At 46.4% G+C, this 19565-nt stretch overlaps 1 protein-coding gene across 1 annotated transcript in view; it reads right to left on the minus strand.

Annotated features, from left to right (window-relative positions):
- Positions 1 to 1243: 1243 nt before the first annotated feature.
- JAZF1 (JAZF zinc finger 1) overlaps positions 1244 to 19565 on the minus strand; it is a gene marked incomplete at both ends in the record, with an annotated part of 304750 nt that continues 286428 nt past the window's right edge. The window contains 2 exons of the mRNA XM_084229388.1: positions 1244 to 1420; positions 8139 to 8304. Of these exons, the coding sequence (XP_084085514.1) occupies positions 1244 to 1420; positions 8139 to 8304 (343 nt within the window). The remainder of the gene's footprint in view (positions 1421 to 8138; positions 8305 to 19565) is intronic.

A 19565-nucleotide genomic window follows, 5' to 3' on the forward strand; every position in this document is an offset into this window, starting at 1 on the left:
GTCATGTGTTAGTCACTTTCTGACCACCTACTGCAAGAAGCACTTAATTGTCAATAAGGCTCAATTTCATGTTTCAGCAAAATGTCTATAAAGCTAAACAGACATGTCCAGTGGGCATACAAACATCTACAATGTAATGGGAAAAGTGCCTTTTAAAATGTCTCAACACAGCGAGCATGAAGGAGAGGCCATAGGGGGTATTAACAAAAATCTTCCTGTATGAAACATGCTTGGAATTTTAATTCTGATTTGCAACCCCACAGGTTTGTTAGGGCAGTGGTTGCAAGAATTGGCAACACATAAAACACTAAATCTGTTGGCAATAGAGAACTACAAAGTGCTTTAAAACTTCACCTAGAGATGAAGCTCGAACTAAATTTCACATACACAAAATTTGCACGTAAGTTTTTCCATAGTATTTCCTAACAGATTTCAGGGAAAAATATTTCACTAAACTGGTCTCTTGGTCTGAAAATATCAATAGGCATAAATCGAAACCCTGGCACCTGGCAGGCACTCAATGAATGTGTGTTAATCAGTGAACTTAATAGACGATTCTGTACAAAAAATGCTGTTTAACACTAAAATGATTGGTAAGTCAGATGGCAAGATTTTCAGCTTTTAAAGGGCAAAAAAAGATTTGCAAGATAATATAAAACACAAAGCACACCTTTTACGTATGTTATTTAAATATGAAAATATTTTTAGCATATTATGTTAAACATTCTTTTTTTATTTATATTTCCATTACCTAAAGTCTTTCTACTCACGAATACTAACTCCATCATGTAAGGCATGGTAACCAGTTTGATAATGAAGGTATTATTTTGGTTTGAACATAGTGAGTTGATGTGTTGAAAAACTTCAATCACATTACAATCTTGGGGGGAAATCTCAGTGCTAGTCCCTCCTCCCCCAGTTGATATCAATGCAATACAACTAAACAATATGCAACATGCCCTCACTTTTATTTTGTTTTGGGGGAAATGTGCTGAAGAACCTAGAGCTTTTTTCATTTAGCACCTTATATCAAAGTAATGAAAATGGGTATGAAGATTACATGTGCAAATGTACAAAATCATTAACGCTACAAAGATACATCATTCCAAAATTACAGAAAAAAATTTAAAGCATGCATTTAATTCTTTAAAGGGTTGCTGAATGCTTCCCCTGAAAAAAGGTGGCTGTTTTCAAAATCAGCAACTGCTGGTGAGGATTTCTTGGCACAGTTATGACCAGCATGTTATTGCTGCATCTTCCTGATAATCTCAGCCGACACCGGGGGATGGAAATTGATTGTGTGGTGCCGCAGGCCCTGAGCTGTCTTGTAACTCTTCCCACAACGACATTTGAATGGTTTGCGGACACGAATCTGTGTTCTGTGACCATTCTTAGCGTGGTACTTTATGCCATTCACATTCTGTGGAGAAGACACAAATGCCGCTATTAGACGGAATCACATACATCTGTTAGGCCAGGGAGCGCCTCAGGGTGGGTCTGGACTGCAACTGGATGTATCCCAGGTGGCAGCTGTTTACAGAGTAAGCTTTGAAGGGTCCAGTGGTGACTCTTCAGGGACAGTCTGGTGGGTTCATCGTGGACTGTGCGGGTCATGCACATGACATGCTGTCATTCTGAAAAAGTCCTGACTTCAAGTTTTACATAAAAGAACATTGAAGGCTCACTATATAAAGCAGCACTCTTCTTGGAACTTTGCTTCCTCGGTCTTTTTTTCTACTCTGAATTCTGAGTGGTAACAGTGAACAATGATATAAAATACTCATAAGATGGCCAACAGTGTATCTTTCTAAAGAAAATGAGGTTTGACACATTTTGTATAAATTCTTGGTTTGGAAACTCCACTTATACCTTGCTTCTAGACGACTGTGGTAATTCCTTACCTTACCTGAAATTTCTGTCCATGTTCCACTCTGGGGTAAGCCAGTATCTCTCAGGCCGTGTTTGCCCTGGGACCTACCTGACCGAATCGTGCCCTGACACAGTTGTGCATGGTAGTGCCTGTGGGTGGACTCTGCCCTACTTTTTTTTTTTTTTAATGTGCTGCATTCCAACCATATACTGTATTTCAAAAAAATCTTAGTTTGCAGATGTCTCAGCAACAGAAGAGTCCCAAATTTCAAACTGGCTGATAAATCCCAAATGATACATAAAGAAGGAAAATGCTTTCTGAATTTCTGTTGTTTTGCTAGCTCAGTAGCATAGTCTTTAATACTTAATGCCCAGAATCATTCTACAGATTTACCAAATTAAAGTTACTGTTGCTCATTCCAGGAAGCATGTGCAAGTTGTTAAGTAACTGATGGAAGATTTAAGGGGAATTCCTGGCAAAGGGTTATTTCCAAGTTAGCCATTGCCAAGTTAGGAAGAGAAAAAGATAGGGCATAAGACATGAAGAAGTTGTTGAGCACAGATCGCCAGAAGAGTGAACTGCCCTTCAAGTATTACCTGAACCTATTCCTGCTGAGCCCAGTCCTAGCCCACCTTAAGGATTCCAACACAGTCATCTACTTTCTTCATAAGGTGCCCTTATTGGACTCCCAGAAAACAGGTGGACGGTATCGTTTCCTGAGCATCTAGCATGGGGCAATCCTGGGGCAGATGCTCACCAGGTAACGGGGTGAGTGAATTGTTAGACCAGGCCTTACTGCTCTGGAGCAAGAGTTGTCATTTAAAAAAAAAAGTAGTTACTCCTATTTACATTTCCCTCTTAGAGGTTCACAGTGTACAATAATCCCTTTTAAAAGCCCTATAGAAGAGAATCCTGCTTGACTTTATCAAGTGACCACTGGGCTGTGCTTGGAGTGTGAAGTTCACCTAAAGGACAATAACAAGCTCGGTCCCAAACACCTCATTCAGCTTTTGTATTTTCAGCTCTGGCCCTGCCTGCCTTAGCCCCTGCATGTAGGTTAGGAAGTTTCACTGGGCTTCTAGAGGCATGTTGGGGATAAGAGGCAGTGGGTAGGCAGTGACAGGTTAGACCTGTTAGGATACTTTGATGGGTAGATGTGCCTTGCCAGCCCCCCAGCTATTCCAGCCATTTCAGCTGGGACAGAAGTAAAGATGGCAGTTTGTATCTAACCCCAACTGGCATCAAACTGCAGCAACACGAGAGATCCGGGCAAGAAACTACCTCACTCGAGCCAGGGAACCCACAAAACATGGAAGATGAAAAAGATGGTTTAAAGTCACTTTATACATAGTAAATAGAAAAAGTGTTTTCTTCCTAGGTAATAGTAATGATGCGGTAGAAGTCTGGCTCACAAGTGCTAGAATATTCATCTCCCTGCCTAATATCTCATTAGCTGAACTGATAATTCAGATGACCTAGGAGGGTCCCTCTCTGCCCTTGTTTTCACAGGGAACTTGTTGCAAGATGAATCATAAAAAAACCAGTTATGCCTGTGCCCCAGTATCCTGTCAGAAAATAGAGGAAACCAATAGGAAGAAAAAAAATTTTTTTGACTAAAAAGGCAAGCAATTGCAAGAGGATCAAGGTTTAGATACTCCACTCAGGCCTGAGTTTTTATAAATAATTAGGTGAGGGAAGGTTTGAAACCAGAAATTGCTAAAGCCACAAGCAGCCAGTCCAATGTGAAACCTGACCCAGAGTTCACCAGAAGGCAAGTGCAAGGTTGAAGTGATTCTGGCAGGTTCTGTGGTCTGTTCCCTGCTTGAATATAAACATTGTTACGTGTCTGGCTGTCGGGCTGAGGAAAATGGGTCTAACTCCATACATCAGCTTTATCACCAGGGAAAAATGAGGGATTACACATTTGGAAACGTGTGACATTTTCCGGGGTTGGTAAAAAGTCTACAAAGCCTACCTTGCCATTACTTCCTCTTCGCTGCTGTTATAAGATGTTCTCCTGTGTTGGTGGGACACCCTTATCACAAATGTTAATACAAGTTCTGATGAGACTCAAGATCTCTCTCATCTGCTCTTTCACATGGAGCTATTGGGACTTCACGTTCTTTCTAGTTGAGTTTAAAGACTCGCTGAAGTTTCTCACTGCAGATATCCTGAAATGAGTTTGGTCTTTCAAAAGTATTGATGAAAGCAATAATGGCAGGCAATGACAGAGAATGAAATGCTTAAATCCCTCTGGTCTTTGAAAAGAGGAAAGGGAGGGAATTAAGTTTCAACAGGACAAGGAAGGTCACGGACATCTGTATCTGTTCATAACTTCTCACGCTGAGAACTTGGTCTGCAGTATCTTACTCAATACTGACACCCCGAGAAGGTGAGTGACTTGTTCAATCACATGGCTGGTAAATGATGGAACTGGAATGGAGGCTCAGGGATGTCTGACCGCAGAGCCCACATTTCCTGCCAGAATTCCAAGTAGTTGAAGTGTCAAGTGCTCATCACATAGCACGAGCAGCTGATGGTCTTTGAAAAATCTTCATAGTTGGGAAGGATTCAGAACAAACTGAATTATAGTGGCCTGACACCGGGATAGCCTGAGGGAAAGGGGAGGGGCTGGAGGTACAACGGAGGGCTGGGTGTTCATTCCCATCTACCACCGGGAATGACCTGGCCCGATGAGGGAACTGAGCCGGTCAGTGGATACTGAGCTGTGTGGATACTGGATACTGAGTCTGGATACCGAGCTGGGCCGCTGTCCTAAACTATTTCATCTCTGTACGAATTCAGCAACCAAGAAGTACAGATGTCAACATGTGCCCTTGATGCTCTATAGCAAGGAGAGGAAGTTGTCTGGGAATGCGATGAGGAAGTAAAATGACCAAACAGGAGCTGGGGCGGGGACTATTAGCGGCACAAGTGAAGGCGCTTGCGCACAGAGCTGCTCCCTCGCTGGGCTCACCAGGACGGTTCAAGGTGAGGCAGGTGGAAAGCAGGTGTTTCTCCCCCTGGATTATTAATCTGTTTTCCAGGTAGGTAATTGCAGATATTTAGGAAATGCAGAAGGGTAAAGGAGAACAGGTAAGTGGCCACTCTGTTCCACATTTGAGGTATTTCAGTATTTTCCATGAGAGATGGGATGGGATTGTATTACCTCGCCATTAGGTATGTTTGGAAAACAGGACTTTGGTGGTAGATTTCTGTTCTGGTCCCCTATTTTAGACATTTAGTGTTTCCCAAATCGGTGCTGGCTTTGATGAACATCCTTGTAAATCAGTCTTTGCATCCCTGATGATGTGCTTAGGATACATTTCTAGGATATGGAGCTGACACATCAACTTTCGTCCTGATTATTTACTGCCAGTGGCTATTCAGAAAGGTGCTGTCAGTCATGCTCCCGCCTGGGATCCTCACGGACCCTTGGGAGAGGAGAGAAGATCCATCCAGGGAGCCACAGGGGCTGCAGACGGAGCCACCCCCAGCCTGTGACCCTCTGCTGGTGTTTCTGTTGCTTAGGCTACGCCCTCCATGCAGCAGCAGGCGCTTCCAGGAAAACGCTGGAGGAGGGGCATTTGTTTGGTTTTATATTTCTAAAACATGCCAAAGTGCCTTTAATCCTAACAACTGCAACAGAAATATTATCAAAGGTAAAAACCTCAAAGCACTTCAACCCATCTTTGCAACCTAGTCCCAGATAAAGCTGGGAGTCCAGCCCTCCGCTAAAGTCAGAGCAGAATATGAGCATTTGAGGTGGGTGAGGCGTTGCGCCAGGAGTGGCTGCGGGGAACTCAAAGCAGTGGCTCTTGCTGCCACCCTGGGGGTCCGAGGTCAGCAGGGAGCCCACATTTCCCTCTTCGCCCCATGCACTATGCCTCTATCCCTTTACCCTCAGGTCATCTGCCATGTCTGACACCTGTGCAGAGTGCTGAGGGGTCTCTGAGCTGTCCGCACCCATGGGGTAAGGAGGTCGTGAGTGCTCTGCCTGTGGCTGGCATGAGCACGTGAGGAGAGCACAGGTAGAGCTTCAGCCTATCGGGGAGTCGGTCTGGGAGAATGGAAAGGCTTCCAAAGGAGGGCATTTCAGCTCTGCCTGGAGAAATAAGGGGCATTAATTCACTCATTCTTAGGCAACAGAATGAGCATGCAAAACACCATAGAGACTCCCTCCGCTGCTGCCCCCGATCTCTTGCCCTGCTCAGTATGAAGTCTGGGGAGTTAGATACCTCCTCATCTTTCGGTTCTGCAAATACCAATGAAATGGTACAGCTGATCCTGAGTCAGACTAACTGGTCAGAGTCCCTGCCAACCCTGGGATTCTGCCCGACCCCACTGTACACCAGCTCACGACATCCTTGTCAGCGGTACCCAGCCCAACGGCAATGCAGTAAAGAAGAGGAAATGATTACACGAGAGAACACGACTGCCCCGCGGCCGCTAAATTCCAAGCAGGAAAAGTCAAATCGAAGCTTCGGGGAATATGGCCACACTCATCGCTCACATCGATTAGAAGTAGACTCATGTTTGTTCTTGTCCCACATTTCATTACTTGGCATTCTGGCTCGGGAGAGGAAACCCACACTAACCTCATGGCAAGCCTGCCTACTAACCACCACCTGTGTCACGGGGCAGTCAGGGGTGCTAAGGCGGCAGCCTCCGAAGCCCAAGGCTCATCCCATTTGTTCTTGGCCTTAGAGGAGAGAGAACACTCACGCCCCTATCAAAGCAGACAGAGATAACTGTAGGAGAGAGCTGGAAACCCGAGAGAAGTAAAAACAAATGAAGAATGACAACAGAAATGAGTATAGGAGCTAGACATGGGAAGGAGATAAAGGGTGTTGTTTACGTTTCCTTTTTTTTTTTTTTTGATGGTTTTTGGTCTCAGCCTGGACCACTGCTCTGCTCCCTCCTTTAACACAGCACCACTGGCCTGGGGTTCGGACACTTGGAAAAAGGCAGCAAGAGGGCAGAGCAGCGGGGACCGGCTTCCATGAAGCCTGGCGAGAAGTAGCATCCAGAGAGCTGGCAGGACACCCCCAAGCAGCTCTGTCTCGCTTCTCTATGAGATCAAAAGAGGATCTCGTTCTGCCTGCTGCTCTGGGAAACAGAGCTGGTCGACAGGCCCTAGTTCTGAGGTCCTTGCCTGCTCTACTCTCACCTGCAAGCCTCAGGCCCTGGTGGAGTTCTCACGTCTCCATCCCAGGGTTTTCACTCTAAACAAAGAGTATCTGCACTTTCTGTGATAAAATTTTAACAATACAGGGGCAGTTGAAACCGTGGGCCAGTTACCTTGCGATTCATGTATTTCATGCTTTAGTATCAGTAGCAGGTAGGAAAAGCACTGAAACAATTTTTTAGCACTCAGAGACATATTTAGGAAGGAGCAATATAAGCAGTGCTTAGGCTGTCAACACATTGCTCCGAGCCTTTAAAAAAAGTCTGCTGAGCTGTGGGTAAATTAGCATATCATCAAGTAAACCAGGTATGTGCTCCTTTTATATTTCTCTCTCACCTGTGGAGATTTAAAGAGCTGTTAACACCCCAAGGGAAAGTCTGCAAACTTGTTTTTTAAAGTGCTCTCTGGACCACAGTTGAATGTCATGGGTGTTTCTCGCCAGTCCTGTTTTCTTAATTGAAAAAGTAGTGTCTCCCCCTCTGTCCCCCTCACCCCCTGTGCCCATGACACCCAGAGCCAGGCCTCAGAGATGCAGGTCCTGGGCCATCTACAGAGGATGCTGAAGCCAGAGGGTGGTTTGGCGAGAAAAATATCAAAGCCCTTCTTCCCTGATCTCCTTTCATGCGGGTGGGGGAAGGGAGCAAGAACTTCCTCAGCAGGATGCTAAAAACCTTCCAGTGTTTTCCAAAAGGGCCCTGTGAGCATCTGCCAGCTTTCAGGACTTCAAAGTGGACTCCTGCAAGCCACCTGGAGCACCCTCCACGGCAGACGGTGTCTGGCAGTGTCTGGCAATGAAACAGGCAACTCAACTGATAATGACAGCCCCTGATCTACATGAGCTTGAAGAATATCAAAGACATAGTCCCGCAAAAAACGTTGTATCCACTGCTCCCCACAAAGGTCAACAATGGGGAAAACTGCACCAAACACCTTGAAACCAGGGGTACCTCCCAGGATTGACCTGTGTCCAGTGAGGACCCTCCCACACCCAGCAGCATGCCCTCTGGCCAGCAGGGGCTGCTCTCTGACATGGGCCTGTCCTTCCACGCAGTGTACTGCGGGAAGTGGCGCCTCCCTTACCTTGTATCTCTTTTTACATCCAGGAACTGGGCAGGCAAAAGGCTTCTCTTCCCCTCCATTCATGCACATGGAGCTGAGGATGGCTTCGGAGCTGATGGCGCTCTCCGTGGTCCAGGACTCGTCGCTGTCTGACTCCTCATAATCCACCTCCTCCTCATCATACTCACTGCCTGTGGGGCCAGAGAAGCACAAAGTGTCAGGAACGGTCACCTCCCCACAAGTTGGGAGAATCAGCGGTGGGTGAGGGCATTCCAGGCACTCAGGACACGGAAACACAGAAAAAAACAAAACAAAACACACTCTCTCTCTCTCTCTCTCAAGGACAGAATTCTGTCCCCTTTGGCCTTGTGCTTTACTGATCTAGTAAATGCAAAAACCTGTGTGTGTGTGTGTGGGGGCATTCCATTTTATACTAATTAGGCTTCGGTGGGAATTAATCTCAGATCTTTTTCATTATAGGTTGAGTTAGAAAGAACATGAGGGAATTTGGAACTAAAAGGGGTCACCTCAAACAAAAGGAGCAGGGGGACAGAAATGCCCAGAGTTCAGAGGGTGAACTTTCAATACCAGGATGGAGGTCCAGCTCCTGGAAGGCCAATTCTCTGCCATACCTGTCCACAGGGAGCTGCACCTGCCTTTCAGCCGTCCACACCTTTCCCTGCAAAGACTCAGATAGGAGCAGGGGATCCCCTTGTATTCCCAGAGTAAGAGCTTGGCTCAGAAATGAATTAAAAGTCAACTCCACTGACTTCTGTTCAGGATGGCAGGGATGCAGAACCCCTTCAACAAGCAGACCCTTTTGGCTTTTTTAATGAGGCCCAAAGCCATTTATTTTGAGCTTTTACACAATACAACCCTGAAGGACATAATTCTACAGATCATAAACAGTGTAAAATAATATGTTGACAAGTCCTAATGCATTTACAAGCCCTGTGGAATAAATAGGAATTATAGCACAACATTAATAAGAATTATATGGTAGCAATTACAGTTGTGAAATTCATCCCCCAGGTGTGAGGCTAAATTGCACCAGGGGCCTGCCTGGGTGCTCCTTGGGTTTGCTCTGCTACATCAATTATTTCAACACCAAATATTGGCACTTTTATTGGGTTTCATTTTAATAGGCATTAATAAGATTGTTTGAAGAGGCAGTTGAGCCAGGAATAAGGACGCCAGCATCTGAGGCTAACAGTTAAAAGGATCCAGGAAGGAAGGAAGGGACCTCAAGTGAGTGGGTGCCTCTTAAGTTTCAGGCACGTTAGACCTTATCTCATTTACTCCTCAGGGACCTTGGGAGGTGGAGATGACTTATTTTCACACACAGGAAACTGAGCCCCGGAAAACTTCCAGAGCTTTTTGCATTTTCAATTAGCTATTAAGGGACATCACTTTTTCCCACGTTGCTTTCCGTCCCTCCATGCCAGCAGCTCTCTGAGGGGTCACTTTTCAACCCCCTTCAGTTGCTGGTTCATCACCACCTACCATTCAGATGGAATTCCAAGCAGTCCGTTTTGAGGCCCATTAGATCCTCTTGGGCAGTGCAGAAAAAGCAATCTGGCAGAACCCAGGCTTTGGAATTTAATGTGGTTTTCAGTGAACCCCGCTACACTTGGCTGTACCCCCAGAAATGAGAGCGCCAGTTTGGAAATGCTCACAGGAGCCAAGAGGTAGATTCTGCCACGTCTCTGAGTCTGTCCATGAGCAAACAGCGAAATCTGTTTTTAAGTAGGGCACTGCTTAGGATGTTTGACTCTTAAACAAATGCCACATGCTGGTGTCCTTTAAATTGCTTGTTAGAAAACTATAAAATGCTATTTCGCAAAGTTCCTCCTGCAGAACTTGAAAGTTAGAATGACTAATTTACCCATCTAATTGGACTAATTTGTTAACCTGAATACCAAGAACCACGCAACATTTATAACTGGGGAAACTCCCACAGCCCAACGGAGGGCTTAATGAAGCCCAGCAGAAGATAAAACTTCAAAACCCCACTGGATCAAAAGGGGCCAGAGCCTGAGGGGCTGATGTGTGGAAACCACTCACCATCCAGCCCCAAGAGGAGCAAGGGTGGGGGGTGGGGTGCACAATTTATGGTCCAGAGGATGCCAGAGAGTGAGTGCCAGTGAGGGAGGACATGTGAGCCCTGGCACTGTCCCAGGTTAGCGGGTCATGTGCCCTGTTATTGACACACCACAAGGGCCTTTGGGTGCTCTGCGAAACTAACAGTCTCGGAGAAGGACCTGTTTCTACTTGATTCCGTCCTATAACAGATAAGAGGGACGCACAGACCTGGCTCATGTCTTAGCCGCCTATCAGCTGAGTGCCAAGCTACCTGGCCTCTACTTCTGTGAAAAAGGCATAAATCTCTTCCATGCACTTATAAGGATTAGGATGTATGTCTATGGAACACCTGGCTCAGGAGGAGCTGCACATAGTAAGCGCTCAAAAAAGGAAGACAGTTAAGTAATGACATTGTGTAATAATATTACATATAAAACAATATTTTTAGAAAGGATTGTACCAACATCCTCTCTGTGTGTTAATCTCCACTAGAAAAAGATACAAGGTGGACTCTATCAAGACAGACAGTATGTTGGCTTTGGACTTTGAGTGCAGGCAGGGCTAAACCTTCACCTCCATCCACAGCGAGGTCACAGAGGCCGGGCCGAGAGGACAGGCTGGGGCTTGTGTGAGCTCTGGTGCTGTGATTTACAACCTGTGTGAGCCCAGGCAAGTAAGGACACCTCTCTGAGTTACAGACTCCTCATCTGTAAAATGGGCTAATACTACTGCCAGCTCTTTAGGTTGTTGTGAAGGCTAATTGAGCTCCTGTTTTCAAAAGCACTTAGAACTATGCCTGGCATATAGCAAGAATTAAAGGAGTATTTGGCGAATGAATAAGGAGAATTTCACAGGAGGGGCTTATTTTATCCACTATTCCCTTGCTTTTTTTGAGGGTACCTCGATTTTTTTAAACAGGGAGTGAGTGGGGGTCCAGTGTTATTTTATTACTGTACCCCCAATGCTGCCCTGTTACCAGACAGAACTGTCAGCAGCTGTGATGGGTGCTGTTTCTCAGCTGTCATCTTTTGTTCCACAGCCAGAGGGCCTGGTGCAGGTGAAGACTGCAGTTGTTCCCCAAAGTCACACGTGCTCGGATGCTAACATCTGGAAAACTTGCTGGCAGGGCTACAGTGTCCTGCAGAAAACATCTGAGGCCACAAAACAACTGTTCTTAGTCTCCTGTCAAACATCTTTGAACCCTAGGAAGAGCTAACCTGAAACTAAACTTACTTCTTTTGTGGCAAAAACATCTGGGCCAGCCTTCTCTTTTTTTGCTCCATTAATTTCCTCATAACTTTCCAGAGGAGGAAAATACACCTTAACCTGCTTCATTTTCAAACTCTGCTTCATCTGTTATCCGAAATAATGTCAGAATGAAAGAATTCCCAGCACTTTCCAGGACTTCCTTGAGAATTTCCCACCCATTTTAGGGACAGCAGGATCGAGCGAGACTGGTTCCCCAACAACGGTCTCCCAACTTTCTGATCCTACATACCAATCAATGAAAAGCTGTGAGCACTGACCCCTGCAGGTGTAAGTGTGAGACTATATTTCTTACATGATATACATGTACTAATATGTTACTGTGCAAAAGTTGCAAATGAAGATAAAACATAGCTTACTTACTAAGTCTTAATAATTAGAATAAAAATTAATTCAGTAAAGCCAATTTTTTTCTTTTTAAAAAAGGGTCTAGGGTCTCCCTGGTGGCGCAAGGAGTTAAGACACAACCTATGAGGCTATCCGCAGCCACTGCAGCACGAGTTCGATCCCCTGCCAGGGAGTGGCCCACGTGGCTCAGCAGACCTCTCCTGTCTCGCCCGCTGCTCCCCTCAGCAGTGTATTTCGGTCAGTCTGCCTGTTCTGTTCCCCACTCTGTCTCTGGTGAATCCTCTCACAGGCACACACCCCGCACCTCGGCCTGTTTCCCAGTTCTTGTATACATACATAAATCTTTAAAAAAAAAAAATCTTAAAAAAAAAATAATAAAGGGTCTAGACATGGGACTTCACCCCAGCATAGCAAGTGGAAAACCACATGGGAAATTGTGTGAATGGAGAGAAAGGTGAATTGGGGCAATTAATAAAATCCATCTAATCTATTTGATTTGATTATAACAGAACCCATGCATTGTGGAAAATTTTTAAAAATCACCTTTGATAGAGAATCTGTTAGTTCACACCAAAAAAAAAAAATTGTAATAAATATTTTAAAGACCTACTATTTCCTTCCTTCACCTCACCCACCATGTTGGAGTCCCCTGCGCTGCAGGTAAACTGGAGGCGCCCAAAGAGAGGCATCATAGCCAGCTTTGATGTTCAGATTGAAATGAGACTTTAGATTATTTCAGGGGAGAAGGAGGGGAGTTATAATGGAGTCATTCATCCACAGAGCAGAGGCCCTGCTGAGCCCTGTCTGCTCTCAGAGGCCCTGTCTGAGCCCCGCCTGCAAACCTACACGCGAAGGTGCCGGCTCTCAGCCAGGAGATGGGAGCCGTGAGGGGCTTGTTCTGAGCCCCCACCATCCAGAATTCATGATTTTCAACACACACAATGGAATACTATTCAGTGACCAAAAAGGGTAAGACTGTTCTCTCCTCCGAGATCTGCACCAAACGGACCCTGAGGTGGGAGGACATCAAGTGTGGTGTCTGCGTGGACACACAGTGGGTTTAGCTAAGCACTGTTTTCCGTTAGGGGAGTTACTGTGTCTGCTGAATCTCTGGATACAAAGCTCCACGCTTTTTTTGGCCTCCCTGGTGGCGCACAGGTTAAAGACACAGCACTATCAAGCTATCACCAGCCACTGCAGCAACAGTTCGATCCCCGGCCAAGGAGCTACGCACATGGCGCAGCAGACCTCTCCAGTTCATCCACCGCTCTCCTCAGCCATCCATTTCAGTCAGTCCACCTGTTCTCCTCCCCACTCCATCTCTGCTGAAGCTGCTAACCACTACCCTCCTCCCCGCACCTCTGGCCTACACCCCTGTTCTTGTATGCATAAATATTTTTTTTTAAAAGCTCCATGCTTTTGAGGGTCTCTCCCAAGCCCAGTTCTCCCATCAGCCCTTTTATTTTTTGTGCACAAATGGGCAGAAAATGAAGATTTTAGGAACTGACATATTGATAATCAAAATGCTTTGTTTTGATTTGGCCTCCTTTTGCTTTGATTCATTTGCTCCTTAAATTCCGACACCTGCATACCCAACCCTACCCCCGCTTGTTTGGATTCCTTTTATTAATAAACACTGTAGCTGTCTAAGAATGAGCAGATTCTACTTCACACTTGCATATTCTGAGCCAGGAGGAGAGGCTTTCTATGTCAACCTATTTTCCTATTTTAGCAAAAGGTGAAGCTGGGGTTCAGGAGGTTAGGGGTGTACCAAATACCACTTGGCTAGAAACAGGCAGGCTGGATTGTGCTTGGGTCCTCAGTTCCAAGGTTTGTTCTCCTTTGATTTATTTTTCAAGGCGAATATCCCTATATGCGGGAGATAAAGGTGTAACACACGAAGAAAACCCAGGAGACACCAGAGAGAAGGAAAACGGGCATGTGGAGCGCGCACAGCCAGACTTGGGGGAGGGTGAATGCATCTGCAGGGGCATGGGCTATGCTCCCTGAAGCCAAGTTTGGGGTGCTGTCCTCCTGGGTGCGGCAGCCCAGTGTTACAAAGAGCTTAGTCTTAGGTGTTATTAATTTTAAAATGACATTCACCAATGTTAGTGTTTCTGTAAGAAAATGTAATTTCACCTTGTTGTCGCATGTAAGAACTGTCACATGCAATCTTTCTCCAGCTGAGCCCTCCACAATGTCCATTCCCACGGCGGGGGCCTGAGGGCACCAGAGAGCAGCTGAGGGGGCATCTCTGACCACCCCTGAGAGCCAATTTCAGCATTTTACTTTGGGGAAGGAGAAAAAGCGGGCAGATGGGATTTCAGGGTGAGACAGTAATATTTCACAGGACTGCCAAGAATTTTCTACTGGTTGTCAACAAAGGACATAAAAATGAGAGTTGGTTTCATGAATCCAGAAATAAGATGGTCTGGTGTCTAGACGCACATATTCACCCACCAGCACCAGCCACATCCCTCCCCAGGAGCCCTGGCCTCTGCCAAGCTCACTCTCATTCACTGGAAGAGCCACTTCAAAGCCGGTCCACCTCCCTAAACCTCTGCCCACCTGCTCGTGCTCCGCCTTTCAGCCTGTGCAGGTGGCCTGCCCTCCATTTTAGCACCGATAGTGTTCTCATTCTTTGTATTCATAAACATAAAGAAGTGACATACAGATAGATAAAAATAAGTCAACCTTTTCCAGAAACCCAATACGCCACATTTTTCTTATAATGCTGATCATTAATATTCATGCGAAAGTGCTAACTGCAGTGACAGCAAATTAAAACTCTCTTGGAGTGTCAAATTCTGGCAAATACATTAGCAAAGAGATGCCTTTCTGCCTTATAGATTTATCATTATAAATTAGCTTTAATTGGTACTGACCCACTTTATATGAGCTGAAACAACAATAGTCTAAATGAATCAGCAACATATGATTTTGATGAAAGGCACACTGAAGCTCCAGGGACCATGCACTGAAGCTTGAAAATTCTGGGGGTTTTTGCACCGGGTGGAGGCTGGTCCTGCAATGCCAGTCTCCTCCATCTCTTCCTTAACTTTGGAAGTGATCTTGGTTCTCCATGAAGCAGGGCCTCTCTCCCTCACAGGACTCAACACTTTCTAATGCATTTGAGAGTTCCAGGTCATTATCTTTGATTACCCTCTGGGGCCCAGCGAGTGTCTGCACTTAAAGAGCCAATGGGCGTGGTTTGTTTTTTATGAAAGAATAAAGGGGAGAATACTTTTCACAGACTTCAGTGATGGAAAGGAGATCTAAGACCTGTCTCTACTCCTGGACCCAACAGTCTTAGAGTGAGCTTATCTTTTTTTTTTTTTTTAAAGATTTATTCACTTATGCATACAAGAACTGGGGTACAGGGCAGAGGTGCGGGTGTGTGTGTGTGTGTGTGTGTGTGTGTGTGTGTGAGAGAGAGAGAGAGAGAGAGAGAGAGAGAGAGAGAGAGAATTCACCAGAGACAGAGTGGGAAGCAGAACAGGAAGATCTATTGAAATACACTGCTGAGGGGAGCAGCAGGTGAGTCAGGAGAGGTCTGCTGCGCCATGTGGGTTGCTCCCTGGCTGGGGATTGAACACGTGCTGCAGAGGCTGTGAACAGCCTCACAGTGCTGTGCTCAATCCCCTGCACCACCAGGGAGGCCCCCACTTAAATGGTTTTTAGTATATTTACATAGTGGTGCAGACATCACCACAACCTACTTTAGGACATTTTCATCACTACAAGGACAGACCACGTCCCCCAATTATTATTGTGTGGCTACAATTATTGAGGATACTGGGATCCTTTGGTGCTGAAGGACTGGTCTCCCCAAGAAAAGTTTACAATTGGTTTTCCCAACATGGGTCACTTTGGCATGTAGATTATTTTGAGTTGAAGTCAGGTGAGGCCCTGTAGGCTCATGAGGAACTTTTATTACTCCTTTACCTACAAGAATGAAAATTTGGGTATTTCCCATCTTTGGGTTTCTCCAGCTCCAGGCAGGCGAGGGGCACCCGGTCCCATCTGAGACTGGCACTGTGTCACTGCAGTTGGCCTGCCAGAGGGCAGAGCTCGCAGGATTTCTAAGGATCACGGGCTCATGGCTGACATTTCCAGTTTAACTCCGACACTCACAGATCCATTAAATTGTTATCCAAACTAAACATTTACATCAACCATCTCTGCAATATGGTTACTTCTCCAGGCTGTGATTTTCTTCTCTCTTATGATGCTTGTCTGTCTCCTTGTCTCCCAGGCTGTAGTCAAAGATGCTACTACTCTCTACACTGGGTAGGAGGTCCAGCATCTGTAAAATGTTGAGCTTGTTCCCCCTCAGGGTCTTTTCCTTTCTGTTCCTCTCCTGGGGTGCTCTTCTCTCAGCTTTCCCACAGGTGGCACCTGCTTAGCCTCCAGGCCTCAACTCAAGGCCACCTCCTCTAAGAAGCCTGCCCTGAGCACCTGGCGATTTAAACAGCCCATCCTTCTTCAGGCCAATCTCTCTCCTTGGTGTCTTTCTCACAGTACATCCATCCATGTACAGATTTTGGTTTTGAGTATCTTTTTTCCCCATTAGAAAGTGCATACAGGAGGCACTCGAGGAATATTTGCTGAACAAATAAACGGAAAGGACCAGATGAGGCCTCCTGACCCAGGCCCCAGCTTTCTGACTATGTAAGTCCGGGCATCGGGCTGTAGCACAAAGGATGACAGCATAGTGAAGACACCAAATATAATTAGTTGTTTGAGGTTCAGGCTTTTAATGGCAGACGGGATGCCTAAGTCCAATACCCTGTCACCTTTCTCTATGCTGCTTCTTAATGAAGTAAAAATCACGAGTGGATGAGATGGTTACAGGCGGTGACACAGTCCGTTAGCACACAAACAAAAAGGGGAGCTCAGGCTGTGACTTCCAAAAGCCGCCCTAGTTTGTGAACAGCATGGACTCAGCCAGAAGTGCCCAGGCCTAACTGCCACTGGGCCACGTACTGTGAGTGCCAGCATCGCAAGCACTGAAATTGTGGGCGGCGGGGGGGCTGAATTGTCCCCCTCCACCGCTGCTCCTTCCTTCCTCCTCCATGAGGGAAGTGAGGAGGCTGTCGCCCTAACCCCACAGCTAGGACCTTCATTTGAGGTCAAGATCAAGGCTACTGAAATCAGTCTCTTCTAAAATTGCAAATTCAGGTATCAAAACAATCCCAGTAAGCAAGAGTAAGATGTGCTATATTTGTATAGGTACAGTCTCAGGAAAAGATGGAAAGAAATAAACATCTAGGAAAATTGGTCCCTTCAGGGGCCTCCCCGGTGGCGCAGCGGTTGAGCGCTGGCTTGTGAATCTGCCCGCGGCCTCTGCAGCGCCGGTTCGATCCCCGGCTGCTCCCCGGCCACAGGAGGAGGGCCCCGCATGGCGTGCAGACCTCTCCTGCTGCCCGCTGCTCCCCTCAGCAGTGTACTTCGTTCGGTCCTTCTGCCTGTTCTGCTCCCCGCTCTGGTTCTGGTGAATTCTCTCACCCTCCCGGCTTCTGACTGTACCCAGTGCTTGTATAAATAAATAAATCTTTAAAAAAAAAAAACAAAAACAAAAACAAAACTGGTCCCTTCATTGTTAGGCTTCTCGGCCCTTGCCTTCTTTTCCCCTGGGGCCTTCAAAGGAGCCCTCTACCCTTGCCTCTCCTCTGCTGGGTTTGTAGTCACCCCCTGACAGGTTCCCAGCACTCCTCACTGGTGCCCCCCAGAGGGCTCCCGCTGGGTGCACTTCTCTGGGTGCCCAATTTCCCAACTCTCCATTTTGTTTAGAGGGAGACAGCCCCCCAAACAATTTCTCCTTTGTTGTTTGTGTATCTTGTCTATTTTTCAGGGAAAAATGAGCAATAAGACATGACAATGCCTTTTCAGTACAGTATGATTTATGTTTTGGGGGAGCTCAAAGTGACTTCTTTTCCCTTAGCCTTCTAGTTGCCACTCAGGAGACTTAACCTGAAGGTTTCCTGCGGCAATCAGCGCCTCCGAAGACCTACTTCTAAAGCAGCTGGTGTCTTCAAACTGCAGACTGTGACCCATAGGTGGGCTGTGAAACCAATTTAGTGGGGCACCACTGGCATTTAAAAAATAGCAAAGGAAAGGAAAGAGTAGACTAGAATTCTAGGGGCAGAGTTAAGAGGTGTTTACACTTTTGTTTTAGGTGTGTGTCTCAATGTATAGTTTTTTTACTATGTGTCAGAAGGAAAAAAAAAAAAAAAGCCCTAAAGCCATTTTGATCATCAGCAAAATAACCAACATTTCATCCAGAAAAAAAGGATCACCAAACAGTTTTAACCAACATTTAAATAGGATATAAAACAGGCTAAGAGAGAAAGGTCATTTTTGGCGGCTGTCAACGAGCTATTGTTTCAGCTGGCAGGCACGATACTCCCGCCAGGAAGGTGGGCTGTTGCCAAGATGACCTCAGCAGCGTCCAGTGGCACCACCAACAGCAGCCAACATCTCACCTGTGAGAGTGACAGGTGTATGTAGTGGGTAAGAGAATGAAGATATTCAGGGGCCTTCTAGGACTGTGTCATGCCATGTTCCTTTTGAACGTTCTCGAGGGCAGTGGACCTTTGTTTAAGTGGGCGACTCTGGCTCTGAGGAATGGCCCCAACCCATTGAGAGCACGTCTGCTGAATTAACAACAGCCATGCAGGGCACCCTGGACCCTACTCAGTCTGGTTGCAGAGAAACCCATTTTCAGGTTACAGAAAAGAATGGGTTCTAGGAGTGTAAGTCTCGCAGCCTTGCCAAGGAGGCCTGGTCAGCAAGCAGGTGCGCAGAGTGGGGAGGGGACCCCTGGAGCTAGTACTTTGGGTCAGACCCAGAGAATAACAACACGGCGGCCTGGAAGCAGGAAGGCGGTGTACCTGGATTCAGAAAAGGGAGGTGCATGCAGAGGTGACTGCTGATAGTCTCCCCACCGCTCTCACATGCTCATGGGGAAGCTGCCAACAGGAGCAAGTTCCACCGGGCAAGGCTGGCTCTCCTCACTCCTGCAGCAGCTCCAGCACAGTGTCTGGCCTGAGCGGGCCTCAGTAAACCTTTGTGGAAGTAAGGACACCCACAGCAGAGGCCTGTCCGCCGGCAGGTCCTAATGACTCTGTGCATGTAGGTATCTGCATGAACATACATGCTAGGTACTTAGTCAATACACTTATTTAACACACACTGCAACTTGTGTATGAGATGAAAGGGACCATGACACCAAGGTTAGGGACCACAATCTGCAAGGTGTACGTACACCACGGCGTCATCATCCAGTACAGCTGACGATAGCACAGCTGCAAAAACCCAACTGGCCCTGTCCAGAGACCCTGCGCTAAGGTGGGCCCTTCAGAGCCTTGGGAGAGGCTTTCTTCCAGGATTCTGGCCCTGCTCTTACCACCTGGTAGCCTTGCCTCACCCCAGTTACTTCACCTCTTTATACCTCCATGTCATCACCAGTGAAGGGTAAGTAATATGAGTTGACCTCACAGGGCTACTGGGAAGCCCGCATGATTTAATATGTAGATGCCATGAATAGGTGAATTTCTGGCACATAGTTAAGTATTATAGTTGCACTGATTGATATTATTATTTTAATAATTTACCATGGTCTGGACTTGAAAGAATCAACCAGGGATGGACAAAATGTACTAAGAAATCATGTGGTTAGATCTAGAAATCTGACTGGAATTGAGGCACCAGAGGGGAGGGGGGCACAGTGGACCTCTGGTGGGTGTGCTG

Source organism: Talpa europaea, assembly GCF_964194135.1.
Source record: "Talpa europaea genome assembly, chromosome: 3".
Classification (NCBI taxonomy): domain Eukaryota; kingdom Metazoa; phylum Chordata; class Mammalia; order Eulipotyphla; family Talpidae; genus Talpa; species Talpa europaea.